The sequence below is a fragment of the Botryllus schlosseri genome, chromosome 8 (assembly GCF_051294905.1).
Source record: "Botryllus schlosseri isolate E-star chromosome 8, Bs_hap1, whole genome shotgun sequence".
Classification (NCBI taxonomy): Eukaryota; Metazoa; Chordata; class Ascidiacea; order Stolidobranchia; family Styelidae; genus Botryllus; species Botryllus schlosseri.
Genome location: NC_137243.1, coordinates 10,837,485 through 10,860,131, shown reverse-complemented (window position 1 = coordinate 10,860,131; position 22,647 = coordinate 10,837,485). Strand labels below are relative to the sequence as shown.

Here is a 22,647-nt window from a genome sequence, read left to right as displayed (position 1 = left end):
TTTATCTGATTGTTCTGATTTTAAAATGATCTTAACTGTGGTATCTTTATTAATGACCTACCGTCCGTAAACTCCTACCGGTAGAACTCGGGATGAAGTTCGGTAATATGGATCAATGTCATTAAATTGAGTTTTGGAACTATGTGCTTGTGTTCTTATGTGCGTCAGTCACAAGATTTTAAGTTACCCTTTCTGGGAAATTATAGTCCAGTGATTTTATGTTGATTGAGAGAGTAGTTCCATAATATAGCTGTAACATTATTTTAGCCAACTGCCTGATTGGAATCGCTGGCCTTTTTGCCTGACATATCCGGTGAGCAGCGATGATTTTCCAAGTTGAAGTAATTTAATAAAAAATAATTAAAAAATAGAATATAGTGTGAGCACAGGACACCGATTCCATACAGAACCCAAGTTGACATAGGCTATGAAAGCATATATGCAACGTTACCAACGTGTATAATGTGCACAACAATGTGACACCTTTTGTGGTATGTTTTTATGCTGTTTTTATACTTTTCAGTGGAATTATGTGATTGCAAATAACATATCGACATTGGGTATTGACTGTTGAGCAGTACATTGAATGCTATAGGACTCCTCAATCTGTCTCGGAACGCTCAAAATGGATAAAGAATCCTCCTCTACAAAGGAAGAAGATGACGAAAGTAAAAGCACTTGTCTGGAAGAGACTGAAACCCCAAAAGATGGGGTTAAACGCACAGCAACAGATATAGAACCCGTTGTTGATGCCAAAAGAGTCAAATTGACACCCTTATCTAGTGAAGACAAGGTAGATAAATCGACTGACAAAGTTGATATGTCTGCGGAATCGGAATCCAAGGGTGAGAAGGCACCTTGCCACCGGGAATTGAAATCTGCAATTCTTGCCGAGGCAGAGGTCAATAGTAGTGGAATCACAGAAAAAACACTACAAGAGGTTGATGAAAACTCGAGATTAAAACACAGTCAAGAAGAAGATGCTGTTGATTTGAGTAGCAAGGGTAGGAATGATATAGAAAATGAACCAAAGTCACTAGTGGCAGATGAAGATGTAATTATTATTAAAGATGATGACTTATCGATTGATGAAAAATCTGACTCGAATAAGGAATTGCTAAGAAAGTTGACTCTCATGCATAAGAGTCAAGAGAGCAGGATTGTGCAGTTGCGAGACTCTGTTCGACGTGAAGAAGCCAAACTCGTCCTATTGAAGAAACTCCGTCAGAGTCAGTTGTCGAAGCACCATCAGTCTGTGAGCAACTCTTCCGAGCAAGGCAGTGCCACAACGCCCGTGCCCACCACCGCTAGCCATCAACACAGCAACCCTTCGAGGAGCAGCGCCAGCTTTTCGAAGCAGAGCTCTCACACGCAACATAATTCCCGTGCCGCACCAAATTTCAAAGCCTCTAATCAATCACAATCGATTATGAGCAACTCTACAAATAGCGCCCAGCTGCAAGCGAACAGAAACGCGTTGGCGGCGATGATGCAAATGCCACATCTCATGGGTGCGGGTAATCTGCTCAGAGGTCCGAACCCACTGCTTTTAGGACAAGGCGACTTGGCTTCTAACATGCAGCAATTCTTGCTTCAGCAACAAAAATCCCTCCAGCAACAGCAAAAATCCCGTAGTACTCCCCCAGTGCAGTCGTTCAAGCAACAGCAAGCGGCCGCGAAGCTGACGCTGAGAAAGCAACTGGAGAAGACATTGCTGGAAATTCCGCCACCTAAACCGCCTCCGCCTGAGATCACTTTCTTGCCGAGCGCTGCAAGCAACGAATTCATCTGTCTCATCGGTCTCGAACAGGTCGTCGGAAAGATCCAGCATTTCCAGACCAAGTCGTCGCAGAAAACGGAAAACGCAGATCCCGTCCTGACGCCGAACGTGTGCTTGCAATGCAAAAAAGACTTCAGCCCGCTGTGGAAGTCCATCAAACTGGGAGCGGACAAGGTCATGTGCCTGCAGTGTGTCAACACCAACCAGAAGAAAGCCCTGAAAGCAGAACACACGAACAGGCTGAAGACGGCGTTTGTGAAGGCGCTACAACAGGAACAAGAGATCGAACAGAGAATGCAAGAGCAGCAGACTCAAATTCAATCGCAGACCAGCAGTCAAAGTCACTCGAGCAACCAGAGCCAAGTCTCAAATCAAACCCTGACTGCTGCCGTCGTGGCCGCAGCCACACAGCTTCAACAACAGCAGGCACAGTTGAAGAAGCTGCAAGAGGAACAGTTACGTCGTAATCACAAAATGTTTCAAAGAGCCTATCAACAGCAAAGATCCGGCTCGTCTTCTTCCAATTCCGGCGGATTTCGGCCTCAAAATCAAGCGAGATCATCATCATCGTCTGGATCCGCGTTACCTTTTCCTTTCAACACCAGCTCGCTCAAACCGGAAGAGAGGCAGTTGCTGCTTGACATGATGCCGCAGAGATCTCGTCCTAGAGGTGCGGGCGGCGGTCAAACTGATAAATGGAAACAAGGATGGAAGTGGAATTGAGGAAGATGCAAAGACAAAATATCAAGTTTGATGTACTTGAAATGCTTCCGAGTTTTGGCGTGGATTCTCTGCTGACTTTGATGATATTGTAAAGCTGTCAAATCCATTATTTCCGGCAAGGAATTATTAGTTACTCATACAGCATGACTGAATGTGTGGTACAAATTTCATGATTATCCTAGGAAGGTAATGCAATTTGATCGTTGTTCTCGGTTGAGAAACAAGTAAGTTTCTTAACTTGATGCATATTTATTGGGACAATTTTGTTGAAGGTCGTTTCACTGATAAATTAGGATTGAGATCTGCATTGTGGTCAGTTGTTAGAAGTTATTGTCGATTATCAGATGTGTGATATCACATTAATAATACCAGATGATGGATTCAATGGTGCTCTTGTAAACGCATGACTGACTTGTGTTTTTTGCTGGCCGCTAAGTGCCGGCAAATGTTTGAAGGCTACGCAATGCACATCTTCGAATTTGAATCCTTGAACGGTTCATTGAATCGTATGGTTCTTTTTATAAAGCATTAATGGTTGTATGTTGAGATGATGGATCTTGGACTGTTATTAATAGTGAAATGAAATAAACGGATATTGATGCACAACATGCCACTTAACTTGATCAAGTAGAGCCAACCTGCCTAATGATACCTTGTGTGAGGGAATAAGACTTCGATTTTATTCCGGCCCTGCAGCTAGCCACTTTAGGGTGGCGTAAAAATGACTTTTTTTTTCAAATCGAAAAAAGGGCTTCCTCAATCCTGAAAAATGACCTAAAACTTCAATAAAAAGCGACTTCAGGGTATTACCCCCATTTTCCAGCCGGCAACCCCCCAATTTCTGTGCGTGGGGGGGTAAAATGGCCCATCTCGGTAACCGCTGGTCGTAGAGTCATGATATATAGCTAAAAATCTGCGGAAACATGTTTCTATCTGTCTTAAGAAGAAAGTTTTCTCTATTGTGAACACAAAATGAGTTATAGCCAAATAGCAATATATACGCACTATTTTATTGAAATTCAGCATTTATTCTGACGAATTGTGATCTGTCATCAGTTTTTTTGAAAAGAAAAGTAACACACTGACAATACCGAACATTGGGCATATAATACAAATATATTCACAACACAGTCCTTCTAAAATCGGTTCAAACCATAATGAAACATTCACATTTAACGACTTATTGAAAATGCATTTTTGTGTCAAATTTTTTCATCAGTTTACGAGACTTAATTTTTTGGCAAATGAGGCCATCTCGTCTTTCAAATCCCGAAACTTGCGCTGATGCTTCTGTTACGAGCTTTACATGTCGTTCCACTGTTTGATTGTGGCATGGATGAAACAAAATCAGAGGTTTCTCGCGGCATTCTTCCAACTCTGCATCAGTTAAGTGCTCAATCGCTGGAGGAAGTTATTGATAAGGTTCAATATCAACCAACTCGTGGTATCCCAGAGTTGGATCAATTACATTATTTCAGTTCAATTACAATTACTTTCATGAATGTTTCAATTACATTACAATTACTCCATGCTAAAAATATCAAATTACAATTACTCCTTGCATGCTTCAATTACATTACAATTACAATTGCTGCTGTTGAACATGTAATTTAATAATCATAAATTCAACCGTGCTCCTTGACAACCGTAGCGTCGTATTTAACAACAATTCAAGTCTAGTTCAGATTGTGTAGTAATAAATGCGTTTATGTGCGTACATACTACATAGTATGCTATGTGAGATGTCATTGTGGCGTAATATAAGCGTGTTTTGAATGCTTGGTAATTATGGCTCACGTAATTGGAAATGTAAAATGTTATTTACCTAATTTCCTATGGATTAGGATTAAGGATAGGGTGCAGTATGTCGTTGAAAAAGTATTATAATATATGTACGTGTTGGATTTGCGTCTCTAGTTTATAATTAAAGAAATAATATTATTTTTATCGAGGGACGTAGGAATTAGGATGAGGAGTGAAAACAAAACCGTGCTTTGTCAGATAAGACGTTATATAATATCCAGTGGTCTGGTTAGTTAGCCAGACGAAGTAACGATGCAGCATCGTGATCTGAAATCGTATTGTAGATTGCCAACCCACTGATAGATGCGCAAGATGTGAGTCACGGATGAATGCACCGACAAACATACTGCAGAGCCGGCTAAAAGCAGCAAACTTTGTAGTCCTAGAGCTGGCGATCCATGCGTCCAAATTTGATGCATCTGGTCTTTATCGTAAGCTATTGATGTACTAATTCCGAAAATACAAAATAAAATCCTGTCAGGGCAATGTAACTGCTCCAAAATAGCCGTTTAAGGCCGACTGTTCTGAAAAGTGAGAGCGCTGCAGCAGCATGACCACAACAATTACCAATTACGCCCAGCGATTGTTCAGAACAATGCCGATTCCCAGACTTTCACGGCTATTTTGGGATGGTACCATTGCCTGGAAATATACTTTTATTGCGGAATCAGTGCGACACTAGCTTTCGATCAGGACCATACATATCAAATTTCGACGCTTGGATCGCCAGCTATGGGAATATCAATTCTGCTGCTTTTAGCCGGCTCAGCAGTTCGCTTCTCGGCGTATTCAATCGTGAGTCACGTGTTGCGAATCCATCCGTTGGTTAGTAATCTAAAAATTGTATACAGTGGCAGCCGAGGCCAGCATAGCGGTAAAAATAAAAAAAAAACTTCGCCCGCAAGGGCGCAGTCAAGGGCTTCCGCGAATGGATCCACCAAATGCACGATTTTCATTTTTGCTCACGAGCGCCGCCATTATGGTCAACGGATGGCGGCCGGTGAATCGTGCTTCATGCGCGCAGATGGCAGTTTTGGAGTTGGTTTCGTTATTTATCTCCGTGGGTTGTCGATTTGATGCTGTTCAGGGTATCGATGCTAAATTAAGATAAATAACACGTTCAGTATTAGCATGGAATCTTTTTGAGCGAAAAACTGCCTATTTTCAGTCGTTTTACGAAGTCTTTCGGTACTGGTTTGTGTTGTGATAACTCGTTACTCACGAGAACGAGAAGCCGAGAACGTGGCATATCAACTTAACCTCTCCTAAGATATAGTGCACATATATTTGTAAATAGCTGGTCGTGTATTTACGTAATTAGAATTAGTTAATTTAATTTATTCGTGTAATACAGTTTATGTTTGATACCGTATGGACAATTGGACATGTTGGTTTCTTGCAAAGAACTTTTACAGTAAACAACCTATTATATTGCCTGTGACTGTGAGATAACAGACATGAATGGAGATGCGGGATCGTGGACTGTGACAGGAAGATCACACTATCATTGTTGTGGTTCTCAAATGCAACAACGACTTAAGAAAGACCATGAATCTATCTTTTCACCGGAAGAAATGGATATAAAAAATTTGACGTGAAGTTGGGCCGAATTTTTAAGTGAGTAAATTACCATAAGTGTTTCAATCAGATTATACTCTCTCCTTTTCTTTTGTGATAACGCAGGGTTGTAACCATGGCACAAGGCTCCGAGTCACAAGTCAATCTCCATTTTATAGTTTTGGCTCGAGTCAAGTTGAGTCATTTTCAATTCACAGAGTCAAGTCCCAGTCCAAGTTATAGAGCAGAGGGTCGAGTCCGAGTCATGGTATTATGACTCGAGTCCGAGTTCAAGTCATTATTTTGACTGTTCAGTTTCCAGTTCAAGTCTCGTTAAACCCACTTTTTAACTCTGTTTAGTGATATCTAATGGTTTGCATTTATAATATACTAATTTTACTCACATTTAGCAATTTCTGGTCACATTTTCAAGTATCAGAACCAAATCCCAATGGTGTGGTTACTTTACTATTCTTCGAAATTAACATGAAATGTTGGCCTTGGCCGTCCGAGTCTCGAGTCATATGAGTTGGTTCGAGTAATGCGCAATGACTCGAGTCCAAGTCGAGTCAATACACAAATTGACTCTAGTCGAGTCGAATCATTTCCGTATTTTCAGAAAATGACTCGAGTCGAGTCGAGTCATCAGAAAGTCGTGACTCGGGTCTGACTCTTGTCGAGTCATTACATTTACAACCCTGTGATAACATTGCTATTGACTTTTGTCTAGATAACTGGAAATACACGTGCTTGAAGGGAACATTTTAATGACGAGGATTTTGTCTTGCAGACGTCACTATTCGAAAATTGGAGCAGTTCCTGGGATATTCAAGTGGATGAAGTCGTCACCATCAAGAAGGGTGTTGCACATGCATCAGAGGTGAGATCAATGTAAACTGACATGATATGATGCTTCAAATTACTTTCAATTCTTAACAATGACTGGTACATTTTGCGAACTCGGCACATATATCAATTGGTTGGAAGGGAGAGTCCAATCACTACTTGATACTGCCTTTCCAACAATATGTAGAGTGCATTGCAGCCAAAAATATAACTTGCACAACTCATTGAAAAATGTCCAAGGACTGCTTGGCCATTCTAGAATCGCGTAAAAGTATTACTGGTTATTATGATCAGTGCAGCAAAATCCAGAGCTCAATCCCAAGCTGTTGTATCACTTGAACTGCGACAAACATTATGACCGAACATTATTAGTGATATTAGTGTGTGGCAAGCTGACAGACATTTTATCCAATTCGGCTCATTTGTGATTGTTTACTTTAAATTATTTTCTGCACTTGGTTATGCCACCAACATTAATTATTTAGTAAAAGGTACTATAATTACTTGAAAAACGTAGATGTACTTGAATAACTGCTATTTTTAGTTGATCGTAAATATACCATAACCATGAATGTTTTCATTTCTGTCGGCATGTTATTAATGCATCTAACTGTATTTGTAGTGGACATCATACTCCAGAAGAAATTCCTGGTCCAAGTAGCAACAATCAGATTTCATATCTACAACAGCCATTGCTGGATCACACGTATTGTGAAGAAGATTTTCCCCTCTTCGAAAAGTCATCTAAAGCAAAGGGAATAATTCGGGATTCAAGTAGCGAGCTGGAGAAGCTGATTTTGTGCACGATTCAAGGCATCTGATGATATATGTTTCTGTATTACTCTAGATTTTCAAGTTACGGATTGGTTTTGAAGTTTTTTGATATAGTCTCATCAACAGCTGCAACTGTTCCACTTTGATCAGCTGTTAAAAATGATGTCAGAAGTGGTATATTGAAGAATTTCAATGTAAAGGCAAATTCAAAAACTTTGCCATTGCAAGATGAACTGTTTTTATTTCTTTGTCGGATTCACCAAGGCTTTGGAGTGAAAGACCTTGGTGTTTGATTCAACTTGTCCACTGCATCTGTTAGAAGGTTATCGATAACTTGGGCAAATTTTTCAGATTTTACTCTTGGGAAATCGGCAATTTGAGTGAGTAGAGAGAAAATTAGAGAACATATGCCCGATCCATCAGATGAGGAAATTATAGTAGCACACATGCTAATAATAGACTGACACTGTGAATAACGAGTGCAGACACCATCATGCTTGTTTCTTCAGAGTGAACTTTTTTATTACTATAAGAACTATGTAACTTGTAAATGCTTGATTGGTATCACGCCACATGGCCATAGTGGCTACATACACAGAAGTCAAGTCTGCTTTATATTGCTCACCCATTCATTTTTTATCTGCTCAATAAACATAGAAATAACATTCAACAGTTATGTTGGGTATTGTATATTGACAAATTATCAGATATATTGACAATTTGTCCGCTATTTGCTAGGAGCTAGCCAGTTATGCACAAAGCTATCCGGGACACAACTGGGAGTTAGCTAGCGGCTTGGTGGATGTGTCCACCGTGGAGAACTAAGTTTAAACCCAGTTTAAATGAAAGATCTCCGGGTCGCCATGACGCTTTCATATCCCGCAAATGAGCAAGGTGTCCATGACAATCTAGCTTTTTCATCAGATTTCGAAATATCCTTGTCGATCATCGATGGTCCGTGGCGTTGTGGCTGGTCGATGAGGCACATCTGCACCTGGAACATGAAATACTGCAGCATGCAGTATATGGTGCACTCGACAATCATCGGACTGGGGCAGTGCAACTGGAAACATTGCAAGGACAGCAATTTGTAGTCATATTGTAAAGCTTCGTATTTGTTTATTACTAAACAATTTGTTGACAAGTTATTTGATTTTAGTTTCCAGCACAATTTTTTGTTTTGACAATATGCAATATCAAGCATTGACCCCAACAACACTGTTCTGATACTGACATGCTCAAACTCATCAGGATCTCTGATGATACTTGCAAAGTCACGAAGTCTAATTCTCAAAGCCAGTTAGGAGCCTAATTTGAGTGCTTGAATAAATCTACCAAGGACCTCTGCTAGTATAAATTACAACATGCCTCTAAAATCTCTCATGTAAGATTCAGCCTTTGCTATTTCCATTACCTCTCGATTCACTGGCAATCCTGTCTACGTCGGCAAAACTGAACTCTGGTAGACCCGTCAACAACTCAGAAAATACAAGCTCCATACATTGCTGTGTAAATTGTTACTGTTACTAGTGACATCAGAAGACTAAGTCAGCAGCAGTTCAGTTAAAGCAAAAATACAGTCACACGCTAAGGCTTCTCAAACAGCAATAATGAAGAAGTAGGGTCTGGATTTCGCTAGCAATGACATGAAATCAGGCATTAGTAGTGTTGCAATAACTAACAACTCATGCATTCGCAGTAACGAGTCGCCATAAAGGAAAAACAACTGCAATATTTCTGCACACAATGGTAGCCTTATGGAGGCAAAATTATGACCGCCATCCGTCCATAGGGGGCGCTAAAGCGGTGAGAATCGTCCATTTCACTGAGGCGTGATATTTGCTTGTGTCGACACCATATAGGACACTATGGTCTCACCGTCTGCGTTGCGCTGATTGCAGCCGCAGAGGAATCGCTTGGTTACTTCGTTTTTTTCGTTACTTTATTCGAATATCTGTCATTCCAATTTATTGATAATTGATTGCAAACAGATACAGCATTATAATATTAGTAAATGATGCTGAGTGCTAACGCTTACGGAAGCCGAAAATGAGGTTTTACGTTTTAGTGTTGGCATGTCTCATGACCGATGTTTTTAAGTAAATTAGTGTTGCAAATTGCTCTAGAAACGATATTACAATGTTTCGTACTGCGATTCAGTGCCTGGCAATTGAAAATCTGCAATCACTTTGAAAGAATTGACACTCCGCGAATCGCGATGATGAATTATGAACTAATGAGCTTGATTGAAACTCCAGTATGGAACTATGCTTTCGATAGATTTTGCCAATAGTTTGACCCTGGTAGACGAATAGCTTTCAACTTGAACTTATGTGTCTTGGTGTCTGAACTCTTGCATTAGTCGAAATGAAGCATCCATCGATATAAATAGGGCTATTTATATGATGGATTGTGCATGAAATAGTTATAACCCAATGAAAAGAGTACAAGTAAAACTTATTCCGAGCCTAAGAAATCACCTCTAGTCCCGACTTGCAGAATGTTTTGTGCCGTCCCTCTCATCCTTAAGCCTCAGTATTTGGTATTATTAACACCCAAAAGGAGAAGATGCACATAGTTTGCTATAGAAGGCTTAATATCAACGCACACCGCTGCAATTTAATTACTTCACTTTCCTATGATTACATTGCACCACGATCAGATAGCGATATTTTGAACTGTTTTCATTACGGTAAGGAAGTTGTTGGGTCTTTCCTTCATTCTAGAAATTAGAAATGACTTCAAATGAAGTTAGCTTGCCTCCATTGAGGCCGATGGAGGATTATCTACTGGGATCGGCAAGATTCGGATTACCAGATTATGGCAACATTGAAAAATGGAACAAAAGGATAGTTAACAACCTACTGTATTATCAGACGAATTACCTTCTTACTGCGACTATTGTATTTTGTTTGGCTGGGTTCGTATAGATTGTTTACTTTAATACTGAGAAACCTTACCAGCCTTATTGTTCAGGTACATACGACCATATGAAATGGTAGCTGGTGCTTTTGTCTGTATCGGAACTTTCGCTGGGGTGGTATATGCAGCTTCAAACAAGTGAGTGCATAACCAAAGGATATTTGGATATCCCTGGCATAACCTCGTCAATTCTTGTCTTCTATTTTTGGAACGATATAATAATATAGCCTATCATTGCTGTGATTGTGTAAATTATGTGACATTATTTGTGTCTGAGGATATGTTCGATTCGATTGCCTGAAAAACTGTTTCACAGATGTTATTTGTAGGAAGCCAACAGTAATATTGATTCTCAAAATTTACGCTGGCAGATCCACCAACAAAACTATCCGTTTATTATTTTCTCGACATACTAACGACATTGTGGGGTTATAATGACCATAAACATATGTAGCCGTATCATTTTTAGAGATACGTTTGGCCGATTCAAGAAAGAACATCCTGGCATTGTCATTGCTGGATTGGTTTTCGCTTGTACGTTCGTTATGTATGCATTGGGATCAATTCTTGTTTTCGCTTTTGGAATAGCTCTGCCGGTGCTGTGTGAGTATCACTTACGAATTTTTTGCAATTGTACGACATCGAATGAAACTTGGCGTTGAACACAATTTAGGTGGTTTTCTGAAATGCTCTTCCCATTCTAATCAAAATTTGTGATAGGTAAAATGCACTTCTGACATCGATCTGAGTTATTCCTTCCCAGCAAGTCACTGAATGGTCAACTGGGAATTCCTTGGATATCGAACCAATATAATCAATTGCTACTCATACCCTATTATCATATGGATCTCATTCTCAGATGTCACAGTATGGACTTGACTATTATAATGACGTTTTGTAGGCTATAAATGAATTTAGGAAGCTAATCAGATTGTGTAATGTAAGGCATTGATACTCAAGAGTCATATACCCAAAATCAGAAATTGTCCATTCAACTTCTGCTGTGTGATGGCATTTTGTGTCATGTTACTGGATCATAGTTGGCAAATCGTTAAAATAGCCTACTCTTCTATACTGGTACTAAGATTCAAATTTTTATTTACGAGTAATAAAACATTTTTATGCTCGTGATCAATGTTCTCTCTAATTTTTGACGAGTCTATACACACTCACCAACTCCTGCGCAGACCCTTGGACAACAGTGCCTAACGACTAAAGAAAAGGTCATCACTTCGGATTTTTTGTGTGCAACTTAGATTTTCTGTGCTCAGCGACCGTCTCAGCACTGCGCATTTGCGCAGCTTAGAGGGAACATTGCTCGTAGCATTGTATTTACAAACAAGCGTCATTCCGTACAAGTCGCAATGTCATAAATCAAACTAATGTTTTACCAGGTATTATGGTGCATGCCTCGCTGCGAATGAGAAATTTAAGAAACAAAGTTCTCAATACTGCCGAAGCCGTTGGCCTGAAATCCACTCCGATGGGAAAGATTTTGAAGGCGTTTGATCAAGAAATGTGACGGATTATTTTTTGTTGGTTATATTGTATTTGCGACCCAATGTATTTTTGTTGTCTTCTGTTTTCGTAAATCACCACTTGCTCACTGTCTCTATTTAATAATTGAACAATAGGCAACAGCCAACACATTCAGTGCGTGTAGTTTGGATTATTTGGTTTGGTACCAATTGAGTGGTCAGTTGGTCACTAATAGCATTGTTAGCTAGAGGCTCAAGGTAACAAATGTATGGGGTTTCCTCTGTGCTGGTCCAGTGCCCAGTGAATGGATAGGGTTGTGGCATTTATGACACCGTGCTTGAAAAGCTTCAGCCAAATTATTTTGCGGTTCACTGAGCTGCTCCGACAACCAGACTTGTGAGAACCCAAAACACACTGTCTCACTAACACATTGAGACTTGAGTATCGGCAATAACTACTTCGAGACCATATCTGGAGTTGGTCTGAACGTCTAATCTCTCTTATGGAATGTAAATTCCTTCTGATTGCTCTTGGAAAATATTGTAAATGATCCCACTATTCATCGTTTGAAAAATATCAAGCAAACTCTTTCACATCACTGATCTGGTGATAAAGTCATTCCAAGAGCTAAATGCAAGTTGCTGTTTCTGCTATCGATATGTCGCAGGTAACTACACAATACCTCTTGTTGAGACTCGATATTGTTCGCAGCATGTAAGGCCTAGATTATTATTAGGTGATAAATCAAACACACATCGACAAAATTTACTGGCATATGCAGGTTGAGTTACAAAATAAACCAACTTGAAGAAAAATCATGTAGCGCAATACGACAGTAGGGAGTGACTGTTCAGATCGGTAGGGGTTGTCGTCGTAGTATATCCAATATAACTTCTTCATCCGGATGACACCTAAAATTCAAATTACATTATAATAGACATTAGAATGTAGTTGATCTTCTCTAATCAACACCACCGAATGTATGTCATGAAAGTAATGATTGCAAAGCTGGGCTGTGTGCACTAGGGCTGTTCAAAAATAACTTTTTTTCCTGAATCTTGCGGGTTACGTGATTAAATTGTTAGGTTGCCTTAAAAAACGACGCACACCAAATTTGAATTCATTCCAACCAATATTCGCGGATTTCGTAGAGTTTGAAAATTTCGAATTTGCCTATGAATGCAAAAAAAAAATTTTTTGAATTTTTCTTCCAACCCCATAAAATTGTTGCGCTCTCTTCAAAGACGATGCAATACAAATTTGACTCAATTCCAAGCCGTAGAAGCGGAGTTACTTGAGTTTTTCGATGATAATTCTGGGATTATATCCCGATCAAGTGCAGTGTGCATATACTACTTACCTTTCTGGGGACAAAAATACTCCTGAAAACACGGTCTTCCGCAAATTACTCTCAGGAAGTTTTCTGAGTACTTTGACTTCCTCTTGCAAGAGACGAACTGTTTCTTCAAGATCCTGGACGTCCTGAAATAAACCACACAACTGTCAATACATGTGGTAAGACAAATTTTTCTGGCGTCAACCTACACGACAGAACATGGGGAATAAACCACTGCGTGCCTGTGGAAGAGCGCGACTTGACAAGGAATGAGGAATAATTTATAAAATTCATAAGATCAGCCATTTCATTACTGCTACTAACATTGCTGTGTTCTTCTATCTCTTGTCGTAATATGTTGTTGTGCCACGCCATATGTCGCACGCCGGCCGAAGTATGGGACACAAACGCGTTAGAAGCTGCTGTTTCTAAAATATTCTCAATCCTCGAGCTGTGCTGCATTCGTAGCTTGAGGTCTTCGCCGCCGGTCACTTTGCCCAATTCCTTTTTTCCTGTCTGTAAAAAAGAAATTGTCTCTTATTGCTAGATTTTGATCTGATTCTTTTTGATGAGAAATAATCTTGAAGCCTGGATGAGAAACGATTCCTTTCATCACAGGATAATTCGGACACGGGTGGTCAGTGGTCAGTAACGAATTACTTCTACTTGGAGGTACAGAACTTCAATATACAATTGAATAGTATATTCCTATTGAAATGAACCCAAATATTTTCGGCTGGCACTCGTTAGGGGTAATCATCAGCAACTAGCAATTCTCTACTAGTTGCTGACGATTACCCTCGACGAGTGTCAGCCGAAAATATCCGGGTTAATTTCAATATAAATGTACTATTCAATTCTACGTCTTTGGATATTTGGCTACTTCTGCTTATCAGTTTTTAAGCAAAACTGTTGGCGTAAAATACGTTCATTTCACTTGCTTGAAAATTCCTATTCGAGTAGAAATTTGTGATGTTACTTATACTTGAGTTCCAATTCACTTTATTGCTAATAATTTCATAAATTCAATACACCGCATAGCTGCGATACAATGAAAGATAGGTGTCGAAACGACTTGGAGTAGTCTTCTACATCAGACCCCAACCTGGCCCAGCCGACGTAAAAATGGAGGCATGCACACTGAATGAAAAGTAAAAGAAGATAATATGAAGGGACAGGCGACAAAAAGAGGTAGCATGTGTCGGAAGGCGAGATCGATATGTCAGGTCGTGGTCAGGTAACATAGAGGGCTAACTACCTAGTATTGATTCAGTGGAAATTGTTTGTATTTTGATTCGAATGTGGACAATGGACAATGGGACATGCTCGATGACTGTCGTGTAGCCGACGAGATACTGTTCCACACTGCAGGTCCGGCATATTTGATAAAGCGGTGATCTTTTTTACCGACCATATGGTAGTTGGACGACGTGGACGCATGTGCGTTGTACTTATGCACTATTGATACCGAGGTAAAGAAGTCATTGAATTTGTGGGGCCAGTGACCGCAGTGGAACTGATACATAAATTTGGCAAAGTTTCCGCGTATCTTTTATGTTTAGGAAGCCGAATCTTTTGAGCAGTGATTTGTTGGACACACATCCTGGGCCCTGGCTATGATACAGAGGACCTGATGTTGTAGCTTTTGCAGTGGCTTCAGTGCACTAACACTAGCATCCCCCAACAGACGATGCCATATTGATTGTGACTTTTATTCGAATAATGATTTAAAGAGCACCAGAAGGATCCAGACTGGCATGCAGTTTCTAATGCTGTACAACAGACCACAGTTCCATGATAATTTTATTTCTAGCGACTGAATGTGACTATTCCAGGACATGTTCGAGTCTAGTAAAATCCCAAGGTATTTCGCATTTTCCGAGTTGGAAATAGGTTGACAAGCTATTTTAACGGTTAGGTTTTTTTGGAGTTTAGGACAAATGATTGGGATTTCGCAGCGTTGCTGCACATATTATTGTGGGCCATCCACTCAGACACTTCAGGCATTTGGTCACTGGTCAGTGGTCATGGCAGCCAACTTTCCTGATTATGATGAGTAAGAAAGGAGGTGAGTATCATCAGCGAACAGTGCGGTACTCAATGAGGATTCAAAAATGTCGTTGACATATAAAGTGAAGAGGACCGGCACAAGCACTGAGCCTTGGGGTGCACCACAGGTGAGGAGAGGACAAGGTGTTGGAGATTGACACCATTTGTTGGCGTCCAGTGAGGCGGCTTTTCATGAGCTCAATTTGTGGGCTCCGGAACGCGTAACCTCTGGATTCGGGATTAGCAGGTATGAAGATAGGATGGATCCGTTAATTCTTTTGATATTTTGGTTCAAAAAAGACATTGGAAGACTTTCGATGTTATATGTTTTATATAATTCTACTGCATTTCAAATTAGTGGTTATTACAAATCATTGGATAAAATGGATTTTTGAAAAGGAGGGGCTCATTAAGCTAATTGCTAGATCATTCCGTTACTAAATTAGATCGGGAATCACCGATTTAGACTATTGGCGGCTGCTATAGTGGTAACAGATCATACCTTTTGCTGCAAGTATAAGTCGTCCAGATTTTTGACGAGGCGGGATATCTGCATTTCTTTCACAGGGTACTCTTTGTCTTTGTAAGTCCGTAGAACCTAAATAGAACAGTGCAACCCAGTCAGCACGTGATGTAATCTTGACGTCACCATTGGAAATCGGGTGGTCCCAGATAGTTGAAAATTATCAGGTTGGAGATTTAGTAATTGAGCCTGAACCTGCTATCGCATATCATAAGGGGACTGTGGAAACCTGTTCTATAGATAAAACTTGAAATAGAATTCTAAATTTTGAATCATCTCTTCACCTGCAAATCTTCATGGAAATGCCGAAGTCTTGCATTCAGATCGAGAACTTCTTGCTCTAAATCTGAAATGAAAATTATTTTCAATTCTCCAAAGGCAATGGTAGTATTCAGACCAGGCATACATTATTTAATTCGGATCATGAATCGGATGAAGACTTTATAATCATTTGCGGGCCAGACCTATCTAATGATACGAGAATCAATACTTTGTTTTTCAATTAGAAGCATCATTATCAGGCTTATCAAAAATATGATTTATTACTAATGATTAGGAGTCTATTTTAGTAACTACTTCATTCGCACACACATGAATTACAATGTTTGTCCAATAGAATGCAGTAAAATGGATCCTCTTACATTCAAGCTCTTTTTGTAATTGGACGGAAGTGCATTTCAATTCCAATCTCGCAGAGTAATATTCTTTCGTATGATTCTTTTTGATCGCAACGGCTGCGCTGGCGTAATCTTCATATTTCTCGAGTAATTCGGTAACATCGCGATGAGTGGAGGACGATATCTCTTCAATTTCCTTCCGTAAACCGTTGTTCTGAGATTTCAGATCTTTACACAATGACCTGCGAAAAGTCGGTTACAGATATGATTTATCGAATATCAAAAACAGACTTTTGCATTGACTCCCGAAGTGAATATTCGAACTGGATTAAAATCAACTGTCTTTAACTGTACCCTAATCTCGGGTATACAGCAGTTACACAGGAGAAGTCGAACGTAAAACACTCACTGGTATTGCACAATGGATTTCTTTTTTGCTTCAACAAGAATGTTAAGAATCTCAAGTTTGTTTTCCTCATCGTCTGGTGCACTGTTATCGTCAAGCTCCGCTTTCTTATTCCATGGGTGAATGCACAGTGATGAACAACTCGTCCCACTGACACCTGAGAAATCATCAATGGAATATAATGTGTGCACAATTCATACACTACATAGGCTTGGGAGCTGCATAACACATCCACTTTTTTTACCATGATAAAATTCATTTAATACCAGTACCAGTCAACGATACTGAGTAGCCTACATGCAGAACGATATAATTATAGCAAGGAATATCCCTAAACTATCAAACTAGTTACCTGAGATCATTTTGACTGACTCTAATCATACAAAGTGATTCATAGTACAATGTCCCCACCAGGTAACTCGATTCTGACAGGGGCATTTAAAGTTCTATTCCTGGATTCTGACTGCCAAATCATATGGTATATCTGCATTTTATAAGCCAATCAAATACTTGCATTCATTAGCTTACTTTTTATGACTTCCTATCTGGCCATTAATCGTAACTATAGACTCATGTTAGGATAAGGTATTATGGAGAAAGCACCTGATATAATAACATACAAAGTTCACCTGGCTACAGTCGATAGATGATCCAACAATACTTACACAATTCAGCCTGATTCTAGATAAATATGTCTATTCCTCGGCAAGACATCCTAAACATGTTCAAGGGCATCACAACCGTTGCTATATTGCTATAACTATCTTCAGAAAATGGTAGTGAACACAGATATAGCCTGTCCTCCTTCAAAGGGATAACACATGTAGCCTACATACACTGATTTACGTGGATTGACTATGTCATTTCATTAGAGAGTTCATTCAATCTATTTGCATTAGCAGCCTCAATTTCATCAAGAATGTCCTCATCATACCATCTGATTTTGAATGGCAAGACTGACGCTTCTTAAAGCCACCGTTTCCTTCCTTTCTTTTGCTCAAGGACGTGCTTCTGAACATAAGAATGGTTTTCGATTCCTGTAAACTCAGGGTGCTCACGGAAGCTCCAGCTGACTGCTCTAAAACTTCCATTTTTCAAGTAGTATTTCTGGAAAGACACAGCACACATTTAATTCAGAGTCACAGCCTGGCTAATTGCTGACTAGCTAACACATTTCATATCTATACAGCCACTTCCTGCTCTTAACACCGTGTCGAGCTTTATCCCATCCTCTATTATCTCATCTCCGAAAATCTCTTGTTCCGTTACCACATGTAGAGGTGGTCAGTAACGATGCACTTCTATGTTTTAGACTACTTACACTTCTACTTAGCAGTTCTGTAACCGAAGCTAGTGAGTTTTTACATTTTGGATTGTGCAAAGTAAAAGTATTTTTCCGACTTTTCTACTTCCACTTGAAGTAATTTTGATATCTTGGAAATAATTGGTATTTCTACTATAATCGGGGAGAAATATACGTTGTTGCTTCTATATCTACTTCAGTACCGATGCTGATTCCTTTGACCACCGCTCTATCAATCACAGCTATACCTCGTACCACACCTCACATCATCATCGTTGATCTACAAAAAAAAATTTGCCCCAAAAACTTTGATGAGGGATTTAGGGTAATTTTAGGTTGTTGAATCCGATTCTGAGCTCAGACTTGCTCTATCACGTCAGATATTTTCACTATAAATTTTGCCCAATTTCATAAATTCAACAAATGTTCAGTTTCGTTAGTGACATCGCGGTGAGAGTATAACAGCAACAGGTAAAATATTGTTATTGAAATCATCTATGAAGAAACCTGGGCTGTTTGTTGTAGAATAGAATGATTGAGGTTTCTGTGACCTTTATTCCAGCTACAATAATCGACCCATATGTTCTCTCAAAAATAACGCCAGGTTCGGATTCAGCGCCCACAAATTAAGTTGAGTTGACCCAAACAAATCCTGGCACCAAAAATCGTGTAGACCAGTGTGATTTTATCAGTTTAACAGTTCGGATATTTTAATGCAATTTTTGTATAATTTCTCATTTTGTGTGCACTGTGCAGCCCTCATTTTCTCAAGTTTATTCCTTATCATCCAGTTGGGTGTTTATTCGATAGACTTCACCATGCTTTTGCGATTGCTCACTTTCTTTTCATTATGCCACGATCTAATAGTGTTTTGAACTTATAGAAACAATAAACTATTGAGATTGTTCAGATGACTCCTATTTGTAACCTAACATTGGGTGAATGAAATAGCATTCACTGCATGCCAGCATTTCAATTCATGAATACTGTAGTGAAAGAACTAACAAATATAAAAAATCAATTCACTCGGCTATTAAAGTAGGCTACTACTTTGTATTGCTAGCAAGATTCAATGAATGGAAATACCTGTTAGAGGTCTAGTCGGTGGTAGTTTTTTGGCAGGCTTTGTTATTGGCTTTTTGGTAGTTGGTGCTGTCGGCTGTACTAAAGGCTCTCTTTCCCACTGAGAATAGTCCTTAAATACAAATAGAGCAATCGGTTAATGTAGGCTATTTTGTTTGTAAATGAAAAAATTCTCATAAAATTATAAGCATTACAGAATGTGCATGCATTCTAAAAATTTTACAATTTTTTCTAATGAGACACTGTGTTTAAAAAAGTTCTGAGCAGTCGATGAGTTGCTCATTATGAATGTTACCGTATTGTATTAATGAGAAGAGAATGAATAACAATAACGTTGGTATTTTTCATACCCGCATAATATGGTCAGCAGGTAGGCTAAGGTACCATCTTAATACAGGAATTGTTATCAGCCGTTGTGCAAGTATACAACCATGGTGTAAAGCTGTCGACATAGCTTATTGCAGTTGCGACATGTTGACATCTGTATCTATATATACTCACCTTGAATTCGACAGATATTTTACCTTCTAAAGCTTTGATAACCTCAGCTCTAATCTCTTCAGGGGCTTTCGAAAATCGGCTAATTGCTGCCCTACCCCATCCGACCCCCAATACATTAGAACCTTGCGAAGTATGAGGCATTACAACCTATGCATAGCAGGTGCTGGTTTGTTGATATAAGTTAAATTTGCACGCCGTTACCAAGGTGTCCAAAATAGAAGAGACAAATTATAAGCGGAAATTTTATGAAAAATCGGGAAGACATGAGAGGTCGAGATGGTCTTTATTTTTCACCCACCGATATCCATAGCAAGCAGACAGCAATAATGGTGGTACATGCTGTTTTACATTCAAATTTCATTGATAAATTGAAACATACAGATCTCTGCAGAAACTGTTGCACTATGAATATACAAAACTTGAGGAAATGGGGGCTTCAAAAGGACTGTGTGTGTGTGTAATGGTGTCAATATTTCAATATTCGTCAGATTATATTTTCGTCCAAACAAGACACACACAATGTACAATGCGACAAGACACAATGCGATGTAATGAACACTTAGGAGGATGCCGAACGACCAGTTGCGGTTGCAGTAACGGTCTTTTAAACTGGCACATACCTCTGCCTAGTGCCCGATTTCACACTTCCTTTTTCGTTGTTAGTCTCTATTTGGCGGCTCTTTCTTGCACTTTCCATTCCTTTTGAGTGCGCTCTCTCATCGGGTCTTTTTCTAGACTTTTTTGTCGCCGTAAGAACAGCGAAGCGGGGGAAGAGGAGCCCAGAATAACCTCCGACGCGGAATCTACACTTTCGTCTAATAAAAACTTTCTTCGATTGAAAATCATTTAGGACAACTTTTATTATGATTAAATTACCTGTGTGGTAATGTCGCTGTGTGGTTACTGGTTACAACCAACGATAGCTTTTATATACGTTGCAAAATATCCGAATATGGCTACGGTTCACTTGGCAGCACCGTTGCTGCGCAACAGGAGAAGCCGAACTCGTCATCTCAAGACGATTCATTGCATTGCAGCTGGTATGGTACTTTGTACTGTTATTGTTTAGAAATTGATGACTTTCATCGGCAAGTCGTTCATTTTCTTGCTATTTCTATAAGGCGGCGATTCCCAAACTGTGTGCCGCAGCAGGTTCTCAGGTGAACCGCGACTCGTAAAACTACATAAATAATTAAAAATTAAAATAAGGCATGCAGACAAGCATATGTGACTTGAAAGGGGTACGAATACTTTGTGAATGTCGGCAATGTCGCGCAATGTCGACAATGTCGGCGATAATGTCGCCGCAATGTAGGTGCAATATACGAACTTACACCGGGCAATATACTTATATACAAATAATTATAACTGATATTATACTTGACAGATACCAATGTCGATGATGTTGCCGCAATGTCGATAATACCAGCGCAATGTCGACAATGCCGGCGCAATGTCGATAATTCGGCGCAATATCAGCAATGTCGCCGCAATATAGGTACAATATACGAACTTATACCTTACAATATATATATCTATGGTATTGGGTGGGGATATAATGTGAAATTCCTATGTTTTAAAATTTACAGGAGATAAACTTAATGGAACGACTATATTGCGCGACATTGCTGACATTGCGCCGAATTATCGACATTGCGCCAGCATTGTCGACATTGCGCTGGTATTATCGACATTGTGGCAACATCATCGACATTGCTATCTGTCAAGTATATTATCAGTTATAATTATTTGTATATAAGTATATTGCACGGTATAAGTTCGTATATTGTACCTACATTGCGGCGACATTATTGCCGACATTGTCGACATTGCGCGACGTTGCCGACATTGACAAAGTATATGTACCCCTTGAAAGTACTTACACGGACGCGGTGGCTGATAAATAAGTACATATGATGATGAAACCAACTATGCCGATCAACTGCGGTAACATTACTTCATAGAACAAGAGGGGTCGTTGATCCATTTAGAAGCACAGAGTCAAGCAATCTTTATTCAGAAGAATGAGAACAGATTGTATTGTATTGATTTACAAAACGATGCCTTTTTACAAATCCTTTTACATTTTCATTATCAGTGCAAAGCTAATCAAAATTGTATTTTCATTTTAAACTTCATTGCAACGCAGACATGACTTTACTGGTTGTTACTAAAATTAGAAGATGTAAAAAAGAGAGACAAATTTTCTTTTCCCGTACGACGTATGCCATGGCCACTTAATAATTATTCTAATGTTCCATTAAATGAAAAAGTTTGTTAACCAACGCTATAGGATATGGATTGAGCCAGTGAAATAGCATTAGACATATTGATATTTGGTCTGCTTTATTTCGGATATTACGGTACCCTAATATATCTTACACGATATAGGCTACCTATATATTTTCACCGTACCGATAATGTAAACTGTACCTTTATTTTACTGCGATTTTTTTAAATTTATGTTGGTAACATGTCTAAATCTCTACTGGTTTGCTATTGGTTCAGGTATATATCTAACTACCATTAAGTCAGATGATTCTTTGAGACTTATTTGAAGTAATGAGTAATGTCATAATTGCAATCTGGTACAGTTTAAACTACTCAGTATACGACAGCGATTAAGTGTATGCCAATATTGCTCTTTTATATTTATGTTGTTATTTATAGAATGGAAAAATCAATTATCTCTCTCTCTCTTCTTGCCACCGGCAAGAAGAAATTTATATTTTCGTAATTAGTACCGCGTTAAATTTTGATTGATATCAAACAGGCTAAACAAGCCAGTCTAAATAGTGCCGTTGATCATCTTTGGTCAAATGGAAAAAATGAGGTAACCCAATCTCAGTGTTCCGTGAGATTTGGTTGTGTCCGCACCAGGACTGGACTGGTGGAGTTGGATTCGGAGTCACAGAAATTTTGTAGCACTCGCCTTGGAGTCGAAT

At 39.3% G+C, this 22,647-nt stretch overlaps 3 protein-coding genes and 1 long non-coding RNA gene across 7 annotated transcripts; 3 read left to right on the top strand and 1 right to left on the bottom strand.

Moving 5' to 3' along the window:
• The first annotated feature begins 493 nt into the window (after positions 1 to 493).
• LOC145444660 (uncharacterized) lies at positions 494 to 3,109 on the top strand. Its single transcript, XM_080322675.1, has one exon. The coding sequence runs from the start codon at positions 626 to 628 to the stop codon at positions 2,501 to 2,503; it is 1,878 nt and encodes a 625-aa protein (XP_080178801.1). The 5' UTR covers positions 494 to 625; the 3' UTR covers positions 2,504 to 3,109.
• A 2,145-nt stretch (positions 3,110 to 5,254) lies between these two features.
• On the top strand, positions 5,255 to 8,696 carry LOC145444661 (uncharacterized). The gene is made up of 3 exons (XR_013916741.1): positions 5,255 to 5,923; positions 6,654 to 6,743; positions 7,332 to 8,696. It is a non-coding gene; the product is annotated as an uncharacterized LOC145444661 (long non-coding RNA).
• Positions 8,697 to 10,133: 1,437 nt separating this feature from the next.
• On the top strand, positions 10,134 to 12,011 carry LOC145445214 (PRA1 family protein 3-like). The gene is made up of 4 exons (XM_080323386.1): positions 10,134 to 10,403; positions 10,460 to 10,543; positions 10,875 to 11,008; positions 11,800 to 12,011. Exons 1-4 carry the CDS (start codon positions 10,219 to 10,221, stop codon positions 11,925 to 11,927), a joined length of 531 nt encoding a protein of 176 aa, XP_080179512.1. The 5' UTR covers positions 10,134 to 10,218; the 3' UTR covers positions 11,928 to 12,011.
• Positions 12,012 to 12,585: 574 nt separating this feature from the next.
• LOC145445204 (uncharacterized protein C20orf96-like) lies at positions 12,586 to 20,472 on the bottom strand. 4 transcript variants are annotated; one of them, XM_080323372.1, is made up of 10 exons: positions 20,323 to 20,472; positions 19,205 to 19,313; positions 17,750 to 17,922; positions 16,819 to 16,972; positions 16,434 to 16,651; positions 16,077 to 16,138; positions 15,772 to 15,867; positions 13,545 to 13,736; positions 13,245 to 13,366; positions 12,586 to 12,795 (listed from the first exon to the last, which is right to left on the bottom strand). In XM_080323372.1, exons 3-10 carry the CDS (start codon positions 17,904 to 17,906, stop codon positions 12,735 to 12,737), a joined length of 1,062 nt encoding a protein of 353 aa, XP_080179498.1. In that variant the 5' UTR covers positions 17,907 to 17,922; positions 19,205 to 19,313; positions 20,323 to 20,472; the 3' UTR covers positions 12,586 to 12,734. The 4 variants fall into 4 exon arrangements, with proteins under 4 accessions (XP_080179498.1, XP_080179497.1, XP_080179499.1 ...); XM_080323371.1 differs by lacking the exon at positions 20,323 to 20,472 and adding an exon at positions 19,726 to 19,884; XM_080323373.1 differs by lacking the exon at positions 20,323 to 20,472 and adding an exon at positions 19,703 to 19,721.
• Between the last annotated feature and the right edge of the window lie 2,175 nt (positions 20,473 to 22,647).

What these genes read in the sequence shown, in the direction of transcription:
- LOC145445204 (XM_080323370.1), bottom strand. Translation starts at nt 19,843, where the DNA reads ATGCCTCATACTTCGCAAGGTTCTAATGTATTGGGGGTCGGATGGGGT. An exon ending in ATTACAAAAAGAGCTTGAAT is followed by an intron (nt 16,139 to 16,433) that starts GTAAGAGGATCC and finishes TTTTCATTTCAG; the next exon opens with ATTTAGAGCAAGAAGTTCTC. An exon ending in ACTTATACTTGCAGCAAAAG is followed by an intron (nt 13,737 to 15,771) that starts GTATGATCTGTT and finishes TCTTTTTTACAG; the next exon opens with ACAGGAAAAAAGGAATTGGG.
- LOC145445214 (XM_080323386.1), top strand. Translation starts at nt 10,219, where the DNA reads ATGACTTCAAATGAAGTTAGCTTGCCTCCATTGAGGCCGATGGAGGAT. An exon ending in GTATATGCAGCTTCAAACAA is followed by an intron (nt 10,544 to 10,874) that starts GTGAGTGCATAA and finishes TATCATTTTTAG; the next exon opens with AGATACGTTTGGCCGATTCA. An exon ending in AATAGCTCTGCCGGTGCTGT is followed by an intron (nt 11,009 to 11,799) that starts GTGAGTATCACT and finishes ATGTTTTACCAG; the next exon opens with GTATTATGGTGCATGCCTCG.
- LOC145444660 (XM_080322675.1), top strand. Translation starts at nt 626, where the DNA reads ATGGATAAAGAATCCTCCTCTACAAAGGAAGAAGATGACGAAAGTAAA.